Genomic DNA, 18,481 nt, shown 5'->3' on the forward strand with positions numbered 1-18,481 from the left:
TTGAACAGAAAGTGTGTTCCACTGACTTAGAGAATCGTTCAGTACTTTTTATACAGTTGAAATCTGAAGTTCAGAAATACCAAATAAAAAGACACACTGTTTTTTTTTTTTGTTTCGTTTTTTTGCTCTGAAGTTAAATCGGACCAATCTTTAGGTTGGTTAGACTTACCTAAAGTATTTTTATGTTGCTAAATACCACAATAATGACATAATATGTTAGAGATTTATTTAGTAACATCTTCAAAGTCAAAATTTTAAACACACTTCCTTAGTATTTGGTAGAATCGTCTTTGAATTTTCAGACCAAAACATGTTCTCTGGTACACAGAACCTGTCTTCTCCCTGAGCGATATGATAGCCAGGTAATTCCCACTTTGACTAAAACATGAATACATTGTTTGAACAGACACCTCAACCGTCTGGAAGTTGTTTTCAGCTTTGAACCAGGATGTTGCAGCTCTGCCATTCTGTTCCTGTCATCTTTGGTGTTTTCTTTTGACTTCAAGCGAGAACGCAGTGTGTCCCAAAAACACATCCACAGACGTGGCTCCGATTAACTCAAGCGTGCCAGATGTTTCTGAAGCTACTTTGTAATCTGGGTTTTCCCTCATTGTTTAAAGAGATAATCATTCTGTATGTAAACTCCTACGTTTGAATACATGTTTAAATAAATCAGTTTTTTTTTTTTGCTCTCATTATTGTGGCAGTTAGACAGAAATGTTTTTGGTAATTCTGATTGGTCAAAAGCACAAAACGTTTGGTCTGATTTAACTTCAGACAGAAAAATGTACTTAGTCTCTTTAGGGTATGCCTATGTATACTTGTGGTTTCAGCTGGATGTGTGCTGTTACACGTAGTGGGTTTTGCAGTGGGAGCTTGTGAGCTGCTTCCTGTTTTTCCATGACAATATCACCCCAAAGTTTGTCCAAGTTGATTATATTGTTTACTTCCAATAAAAATCTGACAGGACCAATAGTACTCCACTCAGAAAACGTGGGATTTTCTTATGTTTTGCTCAGTGACTGGTTATTAGCAATATAAGCTAGCATCAGTATTACTCTGCAGTTAGGCACTAAAACTAACTAAACATGTTCACAACTAGAGCAGAAAACTGTTTATTACTGCAGCTGTCGCAAAGTTTTAAAGACGCGGCCGCCATGTTGGATTTGAAATCGGGTTAGCTTGCTTTCTAAAAGTTGGAAATTCAACTTGAACAGAAAATTAACAATTTTTTTCCCTCAATTGGAATGTGAAAAGTGTGACTTCTAAGTAAAAAAACTTAAGAAACTATTAACAATGTTCAGGTTACAAGTCGCGGAACAATTAGCATTAGCTATTTTGTCGTTCTAATTTTACGTCACTTAGCCAAACTTCAAATGTTGTGATGCAAAGAAAACATGCAAAAACAAATCGATATTTTTCTCTTTTTTTCTCATTTTCTTCGTTTTTTTAAACAAATACATATATGATTGCAAGTGTTTGCTGTTAATTTAGGTGTAAATAACAACTTTCTTACTCCAAATTTGTAATTTTTTAACGATATCCGCAGCCATGTTGGATTTTCTAAAGGTGGCTTCGGGAAAACATCCTGCTTCTCCCAATTAGAAAAAAAAAGAAGCTCTTATTGGGCTTTGCAGCTGATTTGTCCGAACTTCAAACTAAACACAAAAATCGAATCCCCCATAATTATATGGAATATGCAGCTGCCAAGAGGACTGTATGGGCAAATAAACAAGCACGGCGAGTGTGTGTGTGTGTGTGTGTGTGTGTGTGTGCGTGTGTGTGTGTGTGTGTGTGCGTGTGTGTGTGTGTGCGTGTAGAAAGAGAGAGAGAGGCCACCGTGTTCTGCAAACACAGACCTGCGAACCGCCGTTTAATTTAGACGTGTTAATGCCAATAAGCGGGGCTTACTTTCATAAAGCAGGAGGAGGCGGAGGAAAAAAGAAGGGAGGGAAGGAGGTCCAATTTACCGATACTTGGCTGAGTTCTGACGCCAGCACCGAAGTGATGTAAGAGACGGAGGGAGGGAGAAGAGAAGAAGTGCGGAGAGAAGGGAGAGAGAGTGACAGAGCCGCTAGGAGCTCTGATGCGCTCCTCACTTTCGGAGACCCAGACAGAGAGCGAGTCCCTAGCGGGGATCCAACCAGAGGTAGGTGGCTTTTCATCCTCCCACTCCGAAAAAACACCAGCTGAGCCGAACTTGAATCGCCGAAAAGCCTTAAAAGATGTTATCCGGTTTAGTTTTGCGCAGTTTTTCCTCTGTCAACTGAAATATCATCAATGTTTTCGATTACATTTTACATCTCTGTGTGGGTGTCGTGTTATTACTCAGCTAAGAAAAAAAAGAAAGAAAAAAACCGAGCTGATCAGCATGCGTAAAACACACACACACACACACACACACACACAAAACAGGCCAAGTTATTAGGGCTCAAGCTGAAAGCATTGTTATTAATTAACGACGGGGTTTGTTACGTGACGGAAATCCTAATGAAGTCGTCTGGTGTATACTTGTGTTCCCTTCAGATTAAGTTTGCCTCCAGGAGAAGTGGCTGGGTCTCCGGGTATCAGCACCTTGGACAGCGACCCGCGCCGCAGCTCAGCCGGGGAGGAGAGCGCGCGGAGCCGGGGCTTCCCCCTCAGCTCCTGTCCCTGCCGGGATCGGGCGTTCTGTTGTCACCGCTTCTCTCTCTCCCTCTCTCTCTACCTTTCTCTCTCTCTCTACCTCTCTCTCTCTATTCCTCTGTCTCTCTCTCTCTCTCTCTCTTGCGCCGCAATGGGCTTTAGAGCGTTCATTGCATAATAAAAGCAGAGAATGCCCTTGACGACCGCTTTGCGCCCAGCTGTACTCGCAATGATTGCACGGGAAACTGCGCGAACAAGGGCAAGACTGTGATTAAGAAGCCCGTTTTTTTAATGCTTGACCAGAGTTAAAAGTGTCTTTCGCCAACACGTCTAGAACTTGAAGAGCTTTTTTCGCGCTGCCATGGGGATAAGGCACATTCTCCTGCTGCTCATATACCTGGACCCCCTCTGCGTCCTGAGCGCAGCCACGGGGGGCAAAAAGCCCAAGCAAGCCCCCAGGAAAGCCCCCAAAGCCACGGTGGTGCCCACGGTCGTCCCGCAGAAAACCCCGAAACCGGCGCCCGCCAAGGACCACGACACCTGCCAGGGCTACTACGACGTGAGCGGCCAGTTCGACATGGCGTTCGAGTGCAACAACACGTACCACCGCTACTGCTGCGGGACGTGCTCCATGCGCTTCTGCTGCGAGCACAAGAAGGACCGGCTGAACCAGGCGGGCTGCAAATTCGTCACGCCGGTCCCGGACGCGACCTCCACCTCGACGCCCATCCCGACCATCAACGAGCTGAGCATGGATCACACCAACACGGCGGTGTACATCACCGGCGGGGTCATAGCCTTCATCATAGTGGTGGGGGTGTCGGTCAAAGTGGCTTATGACAAGGCTACGGGTCCGCCTCAGGAAATGAACATACACAGGTGAGTCCTTCATCCAGGACGGAAGTCAGTGAAAACATTGCAAACCATTCAGTACCGTCACTTCTGCCTGGAGAGCAAAGGTCAGGAGGATGATGGTGTCACGTGTTAATGGAGAGCCGCGTTAGAAACGTGAAAGCTGCTATTAAGGGTGATGGTTATCTGAAGCAGGCGTTAAACCCCCAAAAGAGTCAAAAGCCTGAAATAATTGCATGTGAGTTGAAAGAGATCTTTGTGGAAGTGCACATCCACCCTGAAGAGATTAATACCCCACAACACATTCATATTGCATGTTGTGCCTCACATTGCCTCCTTCCCAGGTACTTAGCTAGTGAGGCAGATAAGTCAGAGTGGTTAGCTCCAACACCATCACCCCACCACCCCATACCCTTCCCACTGACCCCGCCCTCTGTCTGTGGGCTTCATGTGGGCATCTTAACACACCAATCCCCCCACAATGAACACTTGCCATGGTGACAGGCCGCTTCACGCCTCCTCCCGTACTGCGGGTGCGTCCTAGAAACAGCGCTGATGGCGAACGGTGCATTATTCAGCACCTGAGCATCCTTCAGTCTGTGAATAATGTCACAGGGCCGCATCAAGAGCGCGTGACATGCATGCACTGCTGCACGTCCAATAAAGCGCAAGAGGACGAGTGTGCGGGCATGCACGGGGAGAGGGAGGGGTGAAATATTAATTTCAAAGCAAAAGGTTACACGGCTCGTACATTTTGTCGTACAAAAGCTTTGAGCCGCGGCTCTGCAGATGTAATTAGATTTCCTTCCGTTTTTTGTTTTCCACCTCCCCCCCTCCGCTCTCTTCCAGAAGCCATGCCAGAACGAGCAAACAAACATTTTTTTTCTAACTTTCTTTCATCATGATTGCTTCTCTCCCCGTTCCTTCCACCCCTCTCAGATTCCCCCCCTCCTCCCCCCCTTGAGGGCTTCAGCCCTCCATTTGCACCTGGTGCCGTCTGAAAAACATCCAAATTCAACCCAATTAGTCTGGATGTGCGCAGCATCCAGTGTTTGTTCCTCTTGCAAATTACCTTTTCGTCATGTTCCCAGACGTGGAAAAAGAGTAAATGTATCAGAGCAGTTTTCAAACACCTGTACCCTCTCGTTCCTTTAATCTCATGTGTAACAGTTGTTCCTGTGTTGCCTTCTCCAGGGCCCTCGCAGACATTCTAATGCAACAGGGGCCCATCCCCATCTCCCAATATGACTGTGAGAATTTTGCAGCGATGAACGGCTCACCAAAAGACAACACGCCGATCAGAACCTCGTCGAAGAATCACTACACCCCCGTGCATTCCTCCAAATCCAACCACGGTAAGCCCCCCCTGGACCCTCGTCTGTGATGCGTGTTAGAAATGCACTGATCAGAAACTTAAGGCCAGTTTCTGATCTCTGATTTTTTGCAAGAGGATTGATGTGCTGGAATTGATATTGTGGCTTTTCTTCAAGCTCTTTAGCGTGTTAGCATTTAGCACAACTCTCATTTCCACCATGTTCCAAAATGTAGTCAGAGGTTAGAAATGCTAAAAAAACAAAACAAAGGATAAAGCAGAGCAATTCTCCTGTACTCCACTCAGCTTTTTTTTTTTTTGTTCCGTGCAACCTAGCGGCTCTGTGTATGGTGCATTCACTGACTGGAAAAAGATTACATTTCAGAGTTTCCGACTGGCTGATCAAGCAGAAAATAGCCCGATTCTGGTCATCCGCCGATTTCTCTGCGCATCTTCACTTTGCTCTGAAAGCGCCGCAGCTTTCCCCACTCGCATCTGCTGAGGTGTTATACCTGTATGAAGTTAACTCTGTGTCTTTCACTGTGAAGCGTGCTTATTGTTCTCATGTAGAATTCGGAGAAACTTTCCTCACCTGCTCACTGGTATAATTGCCGACAGAAACATCCTGTAATCATCCTATTAGAGAGAGAGAGAGATATATAGCAGCATAGAGGGGGTGAAAAGAGAGAAAGGGAGGGTGGGGGGGAAGCGGCCCCTTTAGTGGAGATAATGACAGGCTGGCGGGGCAGTGAGGACTTCACAGACTCTGACAGGCTGGAAGTGACGACCTCTCTCGCTCAGTCAGTGGGTGAATTGGAGCCAGGCTGCTCGGCGTGATTTAACCTCGCAATTCAGAGAGCAGACGGGGAGCATCAATCGCTAAAATGCCGCCCTCTAAATCTCCCCCCAGCCCCAACGAAAAAAAAAAAGAACTCAGTATGGAGAACACATAAGGTCCAGGAAGCTAGGCGTCATTGGCGGCGGAGGCGGCAGGTTCTTAGGCGAGGCAGGTGTTATCAGATGAAGAGAGGCAAACACACAGATGGAGAATAATGAGATATTACAAAGCAGCCAGTGAGATGGAAAGAAAAACAGGGATGCGGGAGGCTTCAATGTGCAGAATGAGAGAAACTAGAGGGGTTGATTTTGCAGCTGTTAAAGTAAACACACTGACAGTGATTAACTGGCATCTGCAACAAATTCGTCTCGTTGTCCTTCCCATATCCGATCCAGATAACTGACAAACAAAAAAAAGATTCCATTTTTGTGCATTGGGTAATTTTTGTCACAAACCGTGTTTCCACTGACCATGAAGTTTCGCAAATTGGAATTACAAAATTAAATTCGCATAATGGAACCTGCTAATTAAAAAAAAAAAACTGGATGAAAAGTTGTTTCGCGAGGATGAGGTGGTTTTCTTGGCTGTCGGAATTAGTGTTTTTTGCAAAACTACAATGCCTGATGTTACTACTGGCGAAAATGACAAAGAACAAGAGAAGAAGTGGTAGAAGGATGATGGTACCTCATGTTTATTAAGGACTTATTGTGTTAAACCTATTCACATGAAATTTTGATTGCGTTTCTTATTTAAAGGAAACACCGCGATTGCAAAATTTAGTTTTTTTCGACGTCAGTCGAAGAATATCGACAAAGTTTTGTGCACATTTTGTAATGGAGCTGTTTTGCACAGTTCCCCTGAGATACTGACTTTTCTGACATCAGTGCTGGCTTCAGTTTGTAGTTTTGAAGACGGTTTGCAAATCAGATCCTCTGTTTGTCTGTGGCATCCCATCCCAACCGATTGAACTTGGAAGTAAGGAATTGGAAAACTAAACAAATTGCATATTTGGGTGAATACATGATCTGTCCCATGAAGCCGGCACTCGTTGGCACTCCTCCCCATAGTGCTTCTTTGTTGAAGCTAATTGTAGGAACCGTTGCTTATATTGGCAACTTTTCTTTGATGTTTTCTTTTTCTTTTTTTGTGATATTGCGATTGATGATCCAGGTAATGACGTTTCTGTCTTCCCGGTGCAATAAAACTGAACATAGCCAATCAAAAGTCAGATAAGTTGGACATAAAACTCCAATGTGCCAACAGAGCATTATTTTTAGCTCATTAATTTCAGATGTAAAGTGAGATTCACTTCTGGACTGGAGAAACTGCAGTTAATAATGAAACAAAAGAGCAAGTCTGTGTGTTTTGACCTGCTGGATGGAAGCTGGAGTTTGGTGGAGATAAAGATGGAGTATTCTGAGACTGAAGAAGGTATTTCCAAACCTACGTAACTTCCGTGTGTTGAGTTAAGAGACGGCATGGCAATTGTCTGGTAACACTTTATTTGAAGGGTTGTGCATAAGACTGACATGACACTGTTAAAAACATGACATAACATCTGTCATGATCATAAAGAAGTCTTTATGAATGTTTATGACAGTTGTCATTAAGTGTCATTCGGTAAATAATGACACTTTTAATGCAACGCTGCTCTAAAAGTTGTATTGAAAGTCCATTAAAAATGCCAACTTTGCATTAAATTATCATAATTTACAAAATCATGCATCATGAATTTCTTTATGAATTTATGAACGAGAATTCAGACCTTGACCCCAATGAGAATCTTTGCGATGTTTTGGAGAAGGTTTTGACCACTGGTCAGACTCTTCTATCATCAATGCAAGACATTTCTTTTTGGCCTAGGCAATATATATGTAATTAAATTAACATTCTTTATAATCCTGTTCATAATATACATCAGTGCAGTTGTAGCAATGATGTGTGGACCAAGTTTAGAGAAATGTACTCTCCAAGGTTAGAAACTTTTCGTTTCCTGAATGTTGTCAAAGTGAGTGACCAGTGACTCTCCCCAACAATGGGAGCTGTCTTCAGCACATCTGAACTCGGTGTGTGTGTGGTGGTAGTGGTGGTGGTGGTGGTGGGTGGGGGTAGCAGGTCACACACAAACACTGACAAAGTGCAGCAGTCGACAGAAAAAACTCTAAACTCTTCTTGCGTTGCTGAGGGAGCGACTGACATAATCACAGACAGCAGTTCTTTAACAGATATCCGAAACTAAGTTTCACGAGGGACTCCAGACACTAATCACTAAAAACACGGTGATTGGAGACCTGAGCCAAAGCTTATAGGATTGGATCCAGATATCCCTATTAAACCACAAAAATGGGCTCACTCTCACAGCAGTGCTGTGACAAAGAAAATCTTTGAAACTTTGACATATTTTTTCACCTTGCCTAGATAAGAAATAACTCCAGTTGTGAAGAATACATTCAAACAGTAAAAGAGCTTTAAACACTAGTCATAACCTGTGTATAAATAACCTCTGAACTTAGTGACTTCTATTTTTTTTATACTGGACCGACAAAATTAATTAAAGAATCACTTAAATTACTTGATCTCTTTGCTGAAGGACACAGTCAGGGAGTTTGATGCAAGCAAAGTATCAGATTACAGACTTGCTGTATTTTGGTGACAGTGATTACACCCATAAATACTACATCATTCTGTGCCATGTTATAAAGAGTACTTCTCACATAATCATACATCACTCATATCAAGTGTTGGTATTGCTATCTACTGCATCTACAAGGCATCCTGTGTGTTTGATGACCTTTATTTAACCGCCTAACAGTAAGAAACCCCGGCAACAGCCTCATAGCGTAATACTTTGACTTGTGATGGCACCACTTCTTTGCATGGTGCCCTTTTGGTCATGCAGGCTCTTCACAACTTGAATCCTTTCCAGATCCATAGCTGATTAGCATGTGTACCACAGTACATCCAAATTCCTTAGGGTACTTGGATGTTGGAACATAACCAACAAGTAATTTTTTTTAGAGTGTACTTCTTGCTTTAATCCGTCTCATATTTTACTTTCACATTTTGAAAAAAGTTGCAGTATCCAGATTAAGAAGGATTTAGGGTTTGAGGACTCTAAAAGCTGTAACGTCTAGAAAGAAAAAACCTCACCATGTGATTGGTTTTTATGAGAATGGATCTCGATATCTGAGGTCGGTGTAAATAGACCCACAGAATGGTGCCAAACCAAAAAGGCACAAAAAATCTGTTAACAGTTTTGAATACATATATATTTAAAGATGTTTTTGCAGCTGTAGTGGCGGATTGTGAGAGAGAAGCAAGTCATGGGGCAGAGGTCAACGGACGGAACTAGAACCTTTGACGACCGCATCGAAGACTAAGACTGTATGTGGATCGCGTGTTTTACCACTGCACCATCATCGTGCCTATAATTGTTTTTAAGATGATGGTGAAATCTGGACTTTTTTTTAAAACTTTTGCTAGTTATGGCGAAGCTCAACCTGTGTTCTTTCACCTAATACACTGTGTACTTTTTAGAGTCCACTTGTGCCACAGGACAGCAGCCACTCGGGATAATGGCAGCTAAATAAAGGATTCCTATTCATATGCATCCAGTGGGTACATGGGAGACTTTTTTCACCTTTCTCTATTACGACTGCAGTCTGCATTCATTCACTAAGTGTCTCAGTCCATTCCGTCGCCACATCACTCTCCGCCTAATGTTCGCCAGGCGGCCTTGGAGCGGGACAAGGCTGACATGGAGCTGCACGTGGCAGGCTGCCTTTTGTTCAACCTTGCTTGTACTTTTTGTCAGCAAAGGTCAGGCATTGCTCGATTCGTCTATCCGTGGCTTTGCTTGGCCCAGGAGAATTCTGCCTGCTTGGTAAAGCTAGCCGGGCCAAACCCTTCCCAACCCTCACGTCAGGGGGAACAGGCGGTCCTGATGGCGCTTGGACATGAAAGGCAGTGGCAGCGCGGGCGAGAGCGTGCTTGATGTGCGCATAATAATCGGGAGCCCCACTGTACACACCCGCTCTTGAAAGAGAATGCATATTCATGCGCGTTTAAATGGGCATTTGGCACACACGGAGGAGGCGGGCCTCTTAAGAAGAGGGTCCTCAGATGGAGTCATCACTGATGAGTTTGGCACTTCACATCCAGAGGCTTTTTCGAGACGCTTTTAAATCAGGTAGAGAGACCTCATAAAGCAAGTGGCTAAAGGGCCCAGGAGGATCCTATCAGCTTCAGTTTGGAGCGGGAATAACATCCATTTTTCCTTTGATCCGCGGCATGTGAAGATGCTCTGTCGCTCTCAGCAGTAATCACATCCTTGCCAAAGTATTTTATTTTTTTTATTCCTTTCTTGTCGTTTTGGAACTTCTTTTTTCTTGGAGACTCTAAAAATACAAGCTGATTTCTTTTTTTCCCCCCTTCACAGGCCTTATGTGACATGGCACCCTTGGTGCATGACAAACTTTCTTGCTTTTTCAGGGCTATATATTCGGGTTAAAAGAGAGAAAAAAAATTGGGACCCATAGCAAAAAATAAATAAAAATAGTGCAGACAGCATAATATGATACCAGCGCAAAGTGCAGCTATTTTTATTTGAATCCCCTCTGCGTTGTTGTCGGGCTCAGATCCTCTTTTAGGTCGGGGTGTAAACACAGAGCGCCCTGTAGCCACAACAAGACGCAGTCCTTGAGAGGGGAGGAGCAGATAACCTAACAGTGGTTCGCCTTTGGTTAAAGTAAACAATAACCGCTCACTGAGTAATGCAGTTTGGCTCACGGCTTTCCTCAGATGAAGTTGATTTATATGCCGCACACCGGAGACACAGATCTGCTCTTTCTTTTTTCTTAAAAAAAAGAAAGAAAAAAGAATGCAAAATGTGTTGCTTGGTTTCCTCTCTGACATTTTCCTAATGCGCAGAATGATGAAATATAGTTTCCAGGTAGCGCAGAGTGTCGCTGTTCTCCTCCATCTCGTTTTTATTTATTTGTTCAACGGCGAGAAAAAAGAGAGAAGAAAACAATCACTCCCATAGAGCAGTTCCACAAAAAAAAAAAAAAAAAAAAAAAAAAAAGCAAATTGGATTATGAGTTATGAGGCTATGTTCCCGGCATCACAACTATGAGAGTAAGCAGAATCACCATCTTAGAGCGCTTGCCCCCATGGCGGCTGAGAAGCCGTCAGCAGCTGTCTGTATCTGCATCAGCGCCTCCAGCGTGGGGCACGCCGGCGGGGTTTTGGGCAATCGGCTAATTTCGTTTGAGATGGGCAAACTTTGGAGCTTAAAGGTCAGCAGTGGTGGACCATGAGAGGTCCTCATGATCGAGTAATCATTCCAGCCGTTTAAGCTGCTTTGACATGACCTTCAGATATTTTTAAAGCGCCACAGTGCCTATAGCACCATGAAAAAGTATTCACAGCCCTCGAATGCTACTGGATGCGGCCACGCATTTCTATTATTTTTTGGTCTAATTTCAAGGGCAAATATTGTAGCACACTTGAAATAAGATATAAGGGATTACCGTATTTTCCACACTATAAGGCACACCGGATTACAAGGCGCACCTTCAATGAATGGCCTATTTTAAAACTTTTTTAAGGTGCATAGAATAGACGATTCCGTTTGGGTTGCCAATTTGTTCCATACTCTATTATAACACAAGCACATTTGTAAAGAAGTGTTCCCCAAGTACTTTATATAGTAGGCTGCCCCAGTCATTGCTTCACTCACGGTGTTGGTGTTGAGATATTGTGCCCAACTGCTTTCTGGGTAACACAGACCAACCGACACGCTGCCGCCACAGTCTCTGTCTCTCTTCCCCTGCCCCTTCCCCCCTGGCTTTAAATGTATTATCAAACTTTATTAACAAACCAGCGTTCTGACAACTATCCCAGCATGCACCGCACACTTCTTCTTCTACGGGGAAAAATGAAGTCGGCGGCTGCTTACCGTAGTTGCTAGACCTGTTGTGGCTCAATATTGGTCCATATATAAGGCGCACCGGATTATAAGGCGCACTGTCGGCTTTTGAGGAAATTGAAGGTTTTTAGGTGCGCCTTATAGTGCGGAAAATACGGTATTTTAAGTCAATAATTCCTTAATATTGTTGAAAAATTACTAGTTATTGGTGAAATTATCTGTCAGTGAGGCAAGACATTTTTTCCATATTATAAGTGAAACAATCTACCGGTGAAAATAGTACTTTTTTTCTTTTTTTTTACCAGTATTAAGGAATTATTGACTTAAAATAAGCTCATGGTTCTTACTGAAACGTTACTTATAAGCTAGTTTCTTCTTGTTTCAAGTGCACTAGAAACTAGACCAAAAATACTTGGTAAGATTTTGTGCTTTTGCAGTGTTGGAATTTTTAAGCTAGTAGAGCAACACAAAATAGTCAATAATAGTGAAGAGGAAGAAAAAAGATCGAAAGTGTCAATCGTTTTAGCTAATAAAAATAGGGATTATTTATCAAGATTTTAAGTTTGAAGTTTGATCTGCAGCTAACGAGATGAAAGATTCAAGCACATTTATCTTTGCTTTAATATCAAGAGAGATTAAAGTATGGGACTGACATCAAATCTGACTTCACTGTTGATTAGTAAACCACTGAGATCTGCTTTCATGTTTACTCAGTGACCAGACCGACTGCTCCCATTAAAACACAGCAGCATTTTCAACAGAGATCCCAGTAGTTCTCACTAGGCCTCAAGTCCAAAGAAGCCATATTGGATGTTGAGATCAAATTTTTAGTGAGAACTCAACAGATTTCCAACATGATGTTCCAAATTCATGGGAAACATAATGTGAAGTTTTCTAATCTAAAATGGGAAGCTTCAACTTCCAAGTAGAAAATAGAATTGAAAATAAAACCAGTCGTTCCAAAGGTAAGAACCCACCTAACAATGTGTCAATCTTATTTAAAAAAGTATGCAAAGATGATGGTACTTGGTAGACTTAACATTTTCTGAAGTGCTTAAGAGAGAAACTGAGGATTTATTTTATGGCACTAGCTGGATGTCTGAGGTCATTGGCTTGCTGAATATACCCTACAATTTCCATATTGCTACTGAAAAACATTCTCGTTAAATGGCTCAGTGACCATTGTCCTACACAAGTAGCATTTTGCATGTTTCATCTCGCCAGCGCAGTCTTCCAACATGCGTGCTGTGTCCCCCACATTGCTTATATTATTTTGATTATCCACTACTAAAGTGACTTATGAGATCAGTTGCAGTAATAAACCCTTTATTTCGGGGTTATTTAGGGGTAGATGCTAATGTGAAACGTGAGATTGCATGCCTCACTTTTCACATTCTTATTTGTACAAAAAGGAAAAGAACCATGCATAATTTCTCTTCCATTTTGAAATTCTGTGCTACTTTGTGTTGATTGGTCCAAATAAAAACCCAATACAACATATTTACGTTTGTGGTCACAGATGAACAACATTTGGAAAAAGTTAAACAGCTTTGCAAGTCACTTCAGCTCCCTTTATTTACCCAGACAGTATATGTACAGGCATTAATTAGTGTAATTGTTTGCCAAAAGGTTCTTTTAGCATTTTATTCAGTGAGCTGTCCTGTCCCAGACACACACGCACAAACATGCGCACACCCACACACACACAAACTAATTTTGCCCCCCCAACACCTCTTTCTCCTTCCCACCAATTAATCCTGCCATAACATCTCTGCTGTGCTGACTGTGACCTCTCCGGATCCTGATTGGCCGGATGAGCTTCAACCCAGTATTATAAATAACGTTTCCGTGCTGACTGCATCAACATATTTAATTGAGGCTTCTCCCAGAGTGCACCTGTGTTAAACCTCAGCGTCTCAGAGACCCGAGCTAATTGTCTCCTGGCCTTCGTCTCATTATTACCCCTTATTATGCAGATGGACCTTTGGCCCCGCAAAGTGTATACATGTTCATCAGAGGTGGGATTCAGGTGTGAAGGCATAGATTCATCAGCATCTCTTTGCAGTGTATGGTTAATTATGACCTACAATGAAATCGCGACTCCTGCAATTCGCCAGTATTAACCCAAGAGGGCTTGTGTTAATGGCACCAAAAAGTGCCATTTTGGTACTTTGCCAAAATGGCATTAAAAAAATCTCAAAGTGTCTCAGCATATAAAACAAAAAGGTACATAGATGGAGACTGCGCACAGATTGTTTTAGAGGATATACTGCACCATTTAGATTCCCTCTGCCTGGCTCTAGTAAGGGTCGGCTGACTTTGAATTCGCACATCCTCCCTCGTCTCAGCAACGCAGCATCGCACTCTGCTCCATTCAAGATACAATTATCTAAATATTCAAATTCATCCTCTCCTGGAGGTAATTCAGAAAGTCTAAGTGTCCAGTAATGGCTGATTAAAGAATGATTACCTTGTGGATTCTCAGCCCTTCCTAGCCACGGTGCGCCAGGCGTATACGAAGTCACCATTTCCTTTGTATCAGGGACGATAAATTCATAATGCGTGGCCATTGCCCTGCGGGCCCTTTGCGACAAACGTCGGCTTAATGAGCTGGAGATGGGAGCGGGTTGGCGAAACGAGCGGGATGACGGCTCTTGAGGGGGTCTTTCAGATGGAAGGGGTTGTCGCATTTGGTTGCGGGGCGGCCTATCAGTGACAAAGGTGACGGAGGGAAACAACAATGGCATGTGTTTGTGTCAAACACAAAATTGCTTGTATGATTGAATGGGAAAAATAACCCCAGCAGATACTCTATCTGCAGCCATAAAAGCAATGTGCTGAGAGGTGTGATTGAGTTCAAAGTGCATCGGTATGTGGGCGGTGGAAATATATTGCTTTTCAGACCTTTTTTTTTGCCCCCTTTCTTTCTTTTCCTCTCTCAAGCGGTCCAGAGTGTTTGTCTGTATGGTTCACAGATCAGCCGTTCCTCCTTTATTTGTGTCTAACAGAAATGACACCATGCAGAAATTGTCTTCTTGATATCTGGGTAAGAGAGTTAAAATAGCCAAATATTTGACAATTTTAACAGGTCACCGGCAAAACTTGAACCGCTAAACATATCTGCTTTGTTAAGCTCCTCAAACATAAGATTGTATAATAATTGCTTTCAATGGTGGGAATGTGATGTTTCAGAATCCTGGTCTATATTAAAAGGGTAGCTATGCTGTTCAGAGATGTACTTATAGTGGATTTGTTTTGGATTTCTGATTTTCAAGAAGCTGGGATTTGCTTCTTATTTGTCTTTAAGTAGCTTCTCTTTTGACCCTCCTGTCATTAGTGGTCATTAATTTATTAAATTAGTAGCTGAGGCAACTTTCCACTCTGGTTCCTTGAGAACAGTTGCAGTAAAGCAGAGATTTATTGCTTTAAAACAAAGAAAATAATTCGGAGTAGACAAAGCTTCTTAAGCGCCTCACATTAGTCAGGAGTCGTAAACATTGATTTCTGCGCGTATTTTGTACAAAATTCAGCCCAATACATTCACTTAAAGATTTCCGCCACTTTTAATTTTTTGTTTCTGTAACAAACAAAGTTTGAAAGCTGAGAAGAAATAATAAAAAAAAAACAAAACAAAGCAACTTTGTTGTAAAAGCATTCAGCCTTGCCGGTGTCTGCTGAAGTTAGTTCTGGGTCAGTTCGCTGCTTCAGCAATTCAATAAAATGTCCCCAAGGCTGGTACAGATTTATATCCTTTGATGCTCTGCTCCTTTTTGGGTACAAAACTGCAAAAGTACAAAATGGAGATGGAGTGAAAATGAGCAGCAACCCACCAAAGTCTGGTTCTGTTGTAACAGCTTTGGTGGAGGCTGGTTGAACTGGCACGCCTCCACTGGAGACATAGTTGCAGAAAAATCGTCAACTTTGCGTTTACTTTTTCCAACAGCCGCTTTTACCCTGAAAAGAGGCTCGGTTTACTGATTAGTAAGCAATCTGAGCTTTGATTGGCCATTTCTGGTCACCAGCAAAACTCAACGTGTCTCAAGCAATCATGAAAGCCCCCTCATCTCCGATTGGGAGGTATTTAAAACACTCGCACCAATGGCCAATCCTGTGGCTGTATGTGATAAAAATGCTTTCCTGTGTAATTTGTTACTTGTTAGGAAGTGCAATTAGTTGTACATAAGCAGAGGTGATGTTGGTGTGCCCACTTGTGTCCTGTGCATATATGTATATCATGTTAATGACCTGCGTTAATGTGCGTTCAGGAAGCCAAATTACGAGAGAACATTCTGCTCTAAGCCTGATGGTTCAAAACTAGAAAAATATCACCTTCGAATTAGTGAAAGGTTTCTTGCTGACTTTAATGTCCTTAGTGTCTTATTGATGAGAGACGGCTGGATGGAGCATGAACTTTAGGACGTATTCAGCTTCCATCCTTTGGAATAAAGAAAGACCTAAGACAAAAAATACAACCTCATTCAAGTCAACCTACAGAATGATACCCGCAATACAACTGACTAAAATGAAACTAACATTTATAAGCAGAAGGGCTTTGGGGAGAGCCTGAGTACTGTTGCCAATCCGTGACCAAAAGAAGTCAGCAGTGGTGGATGTATGCCTGGCTAAGGAATCCATTTGGAGGTTTTCTTTGTATGTCTCTCTCAGAAGGTCAACCCTGAAACATTTGGAGGCATTTTCAAAGCCTTCCAGGCTAATGGGCTTGACACAAGGGGAGTGACGTCGCTCACTCTCCGTCTATTTTCTATGGTACGTGTACAATGAGGACAATTGCTGCTAAGCAATCGGCAAAATTCGAACATGTAAAATTTCAAGCTCGTATGTAGACGTTGACACATGGGCTAGCAACACGAAAAGAAAAAAAAAAGATTGAAAAATTTTCAACTTTCATCACTTGCGCTGCTGCATCCCGTCCGTTCAACTCACCCCTTTTGCTTTCGTTTGTTGCTCCCCGTGTGTAGAATGTCACACATACATCACACTACAACGGCCCACATTGTCCACCCACAGAGTCAGCTGTGCTCCCCTACTGGAAACTGTTTGTTGTTTTTGCCTTAAAGTGGTCAACTGTTATTCCTATATCGATTTGACACAGTGGAGGCTTCCGCACTTCGCATATCTGTGCATTCCATCACTTTTTTTCAGCAGTTAAAACTGTTTAATCTGTTTTTAACACGTCGTAACCTGTGCAGCTGCTGCGCTGAACTGTGCAGGCAGGGGCGGATCTACTGGGGTGGCAGTTGCCACCCCAAATGTGAGCCTTGCCACCCCTATTGCCACCCCAGCTGGCGACTATGAATTAAATAAATAGTTATGGGAAATCAGATGAAGTGCATGAATCTCTTTTTTCCAACATTGAATGCAACACAATGTAACCTGACACCTACTGCTGAGTAGCGGGAAGTGCGAGAGAAGGACAGAGCGCGAGGCAGCAGCATTGATAGGATGGATATAAATTACTGTACTGGACATTACGTGACTTATCGTGCGCTACACATGCACCATTGCTGTCCATTGAGTCAACATTATGGGTGGTCAGAAAATACCAGTCACGCAAAGAATCTGAAAAATGGACGCAATATTTAGCGGTTAATTCAACCCTATGAATTAGATAACAATGGCTTCAGATTTAACAGGTGAGGGAAAAGTTTTAACTTAAAGAAAACATTGAACAAGTGAGCAGTGGATCAGTTATGCTAGCCTAACTGTTGCTAGCCTTCTATTGACTTTGATAACCTTAACATGTGCTGCGCAGTTCGGTGTGTTTTGGTTCCGTTAGCACTAAAACGGGTCAACCCGCACTCCAAGTCATCAGTAGAGCAGCTGATAAATGAGCTAATCAACCACCGCTGTGCTCAGGCGAAAACTTATTAATAATGACAATATCGACATCAAGCCTGACAGCATAATGTAACAGACCCAATGTTATGTTTTGGTGTTTTTGCTACTTTTTGGTGTGGGAAATGTTTGTTTTTAGGTGTTGATTCTTCTGATCGGTAATCTCTGCTCCATCTGCTGGTTGAGCTGTTGTCTGTCGGTTGCCGTGGCAACTGGTCCACGTAAAGTCGACACACAGAGCAAGAAAAGGCAGAATAGAAGTGGTGTTTGGTTCTTCACCTGTTTATCAGTTTTATTGTACCTTTATTGTGGCGCGCTGTCTGCAGCCGCTGCAATTCCTAAAAGTTAAACAAGCGACAAAAACTGAACTAATCATCAAACTACAGCTACTACAGCATATTTAAAATAAAACGGTTGACCAATATAAGAGAAATTTGCCCCTTCTTGCATCTTGACAGAATTAACAGAAACAAAATTGTTTATAGATTTGTATCACTGAGAATTGATCAAACATCAGTTTTCTCCTCTTTAGTTTAAGTCATATTTAACAGATATATCTGATAACAAATGATGACGCTACAAATATTTTTGTGACAGATTTCTGCTCGTCCTGCATTGGGATAAAATGGTTTTCTGGACATAACTCAATGAATCACAAAGTAACTAATAGGCGCTATCCAATCCAGTAATACATATCAATTAGCAGGAGTATGAAAGACATAAAAATAATTAACTATACAATATTAAGAAATTATATGTAATCCTCATTGCTTCATGAAGCTCATTTTGAAAAAATGCAAGTTAAAAACAATATTTTGCAACAAGTAAATTAAGTCCAATGTTAGGTCTGTATAAGCTAAATGTGAGAATGAGACATAGAATGAGACTTTTTTTTTAACATACACTGCTAAAAAAAAATAAAGGGAACACTCAAATAACACATCCTAGATCTGAATGAATGAAATATTCTCATTGAATACTTTGTTCTGTACAAAGTTGAATGTGCTGACAACAAAATCACACAAAAATCATCAATGGAAATCAAATTTATTAACCAATGGAGGCCTGG

General features: G+C 42.3%; 1 protein-coding gene across 13 annotated transcripts in view; it reads left to right on the forward strand.

Moving 5' to 3' along the window:
- The first annotated feature begins 1,933 nt into the window (after positions 1 to 1,933).
- LOC103481912 (shisa family member 6) overlaps positions 1,934 to 18,481 on the forward strand; it is a 94,987-nt gene continuing 78,439 nt past the window's right edge. For 3 of the 13 annotated variants that reach the window (XM_008437717.2, XM_017310831.1, XM_017310832.1), the window contains exons 1-3: positions 1,935 to 2,149; positions 2,527 to 3,504; positions 4,672 to 4,832. In XM_008437717.2, coding sequence (XP_008435939.1) covers positions 2,987 to 3,504; positions 4,672 to 4,832 — 679 coding nt within the window. In that variant the 5' untranslated portion in view covers positions 1,935 to 2,149; positions 2,527 to 2,986. Of the gene's footprint in view, positions 2,150 to 2,526; positions 3,505 to 4,671; positions 4,833 to 18,481 lie in introns of all 13 variants that reach the window. The other 10 variants (XM_017310835.1, XM_017310833.1, XM_017310834.1 and 7 more) reach the window with 4 other exon arrangements.

The sequence above is a fragment of the Poecilia reticulata genome, linkage group LG19 (genome assembly GCF_000633615.1).
Source record: "Poecilia reticulata strain Guanapo linkage group LG19, Guppy_female_1.0+MT, whole genome shotgun sequence".
NCBI classification, from domain to species: Eukaryota; Metazoa; Chordata; class Actinopteri; order Cyprinodontiformes; family Poeciliidae; genus Poecilia; species Poecilia reticulata.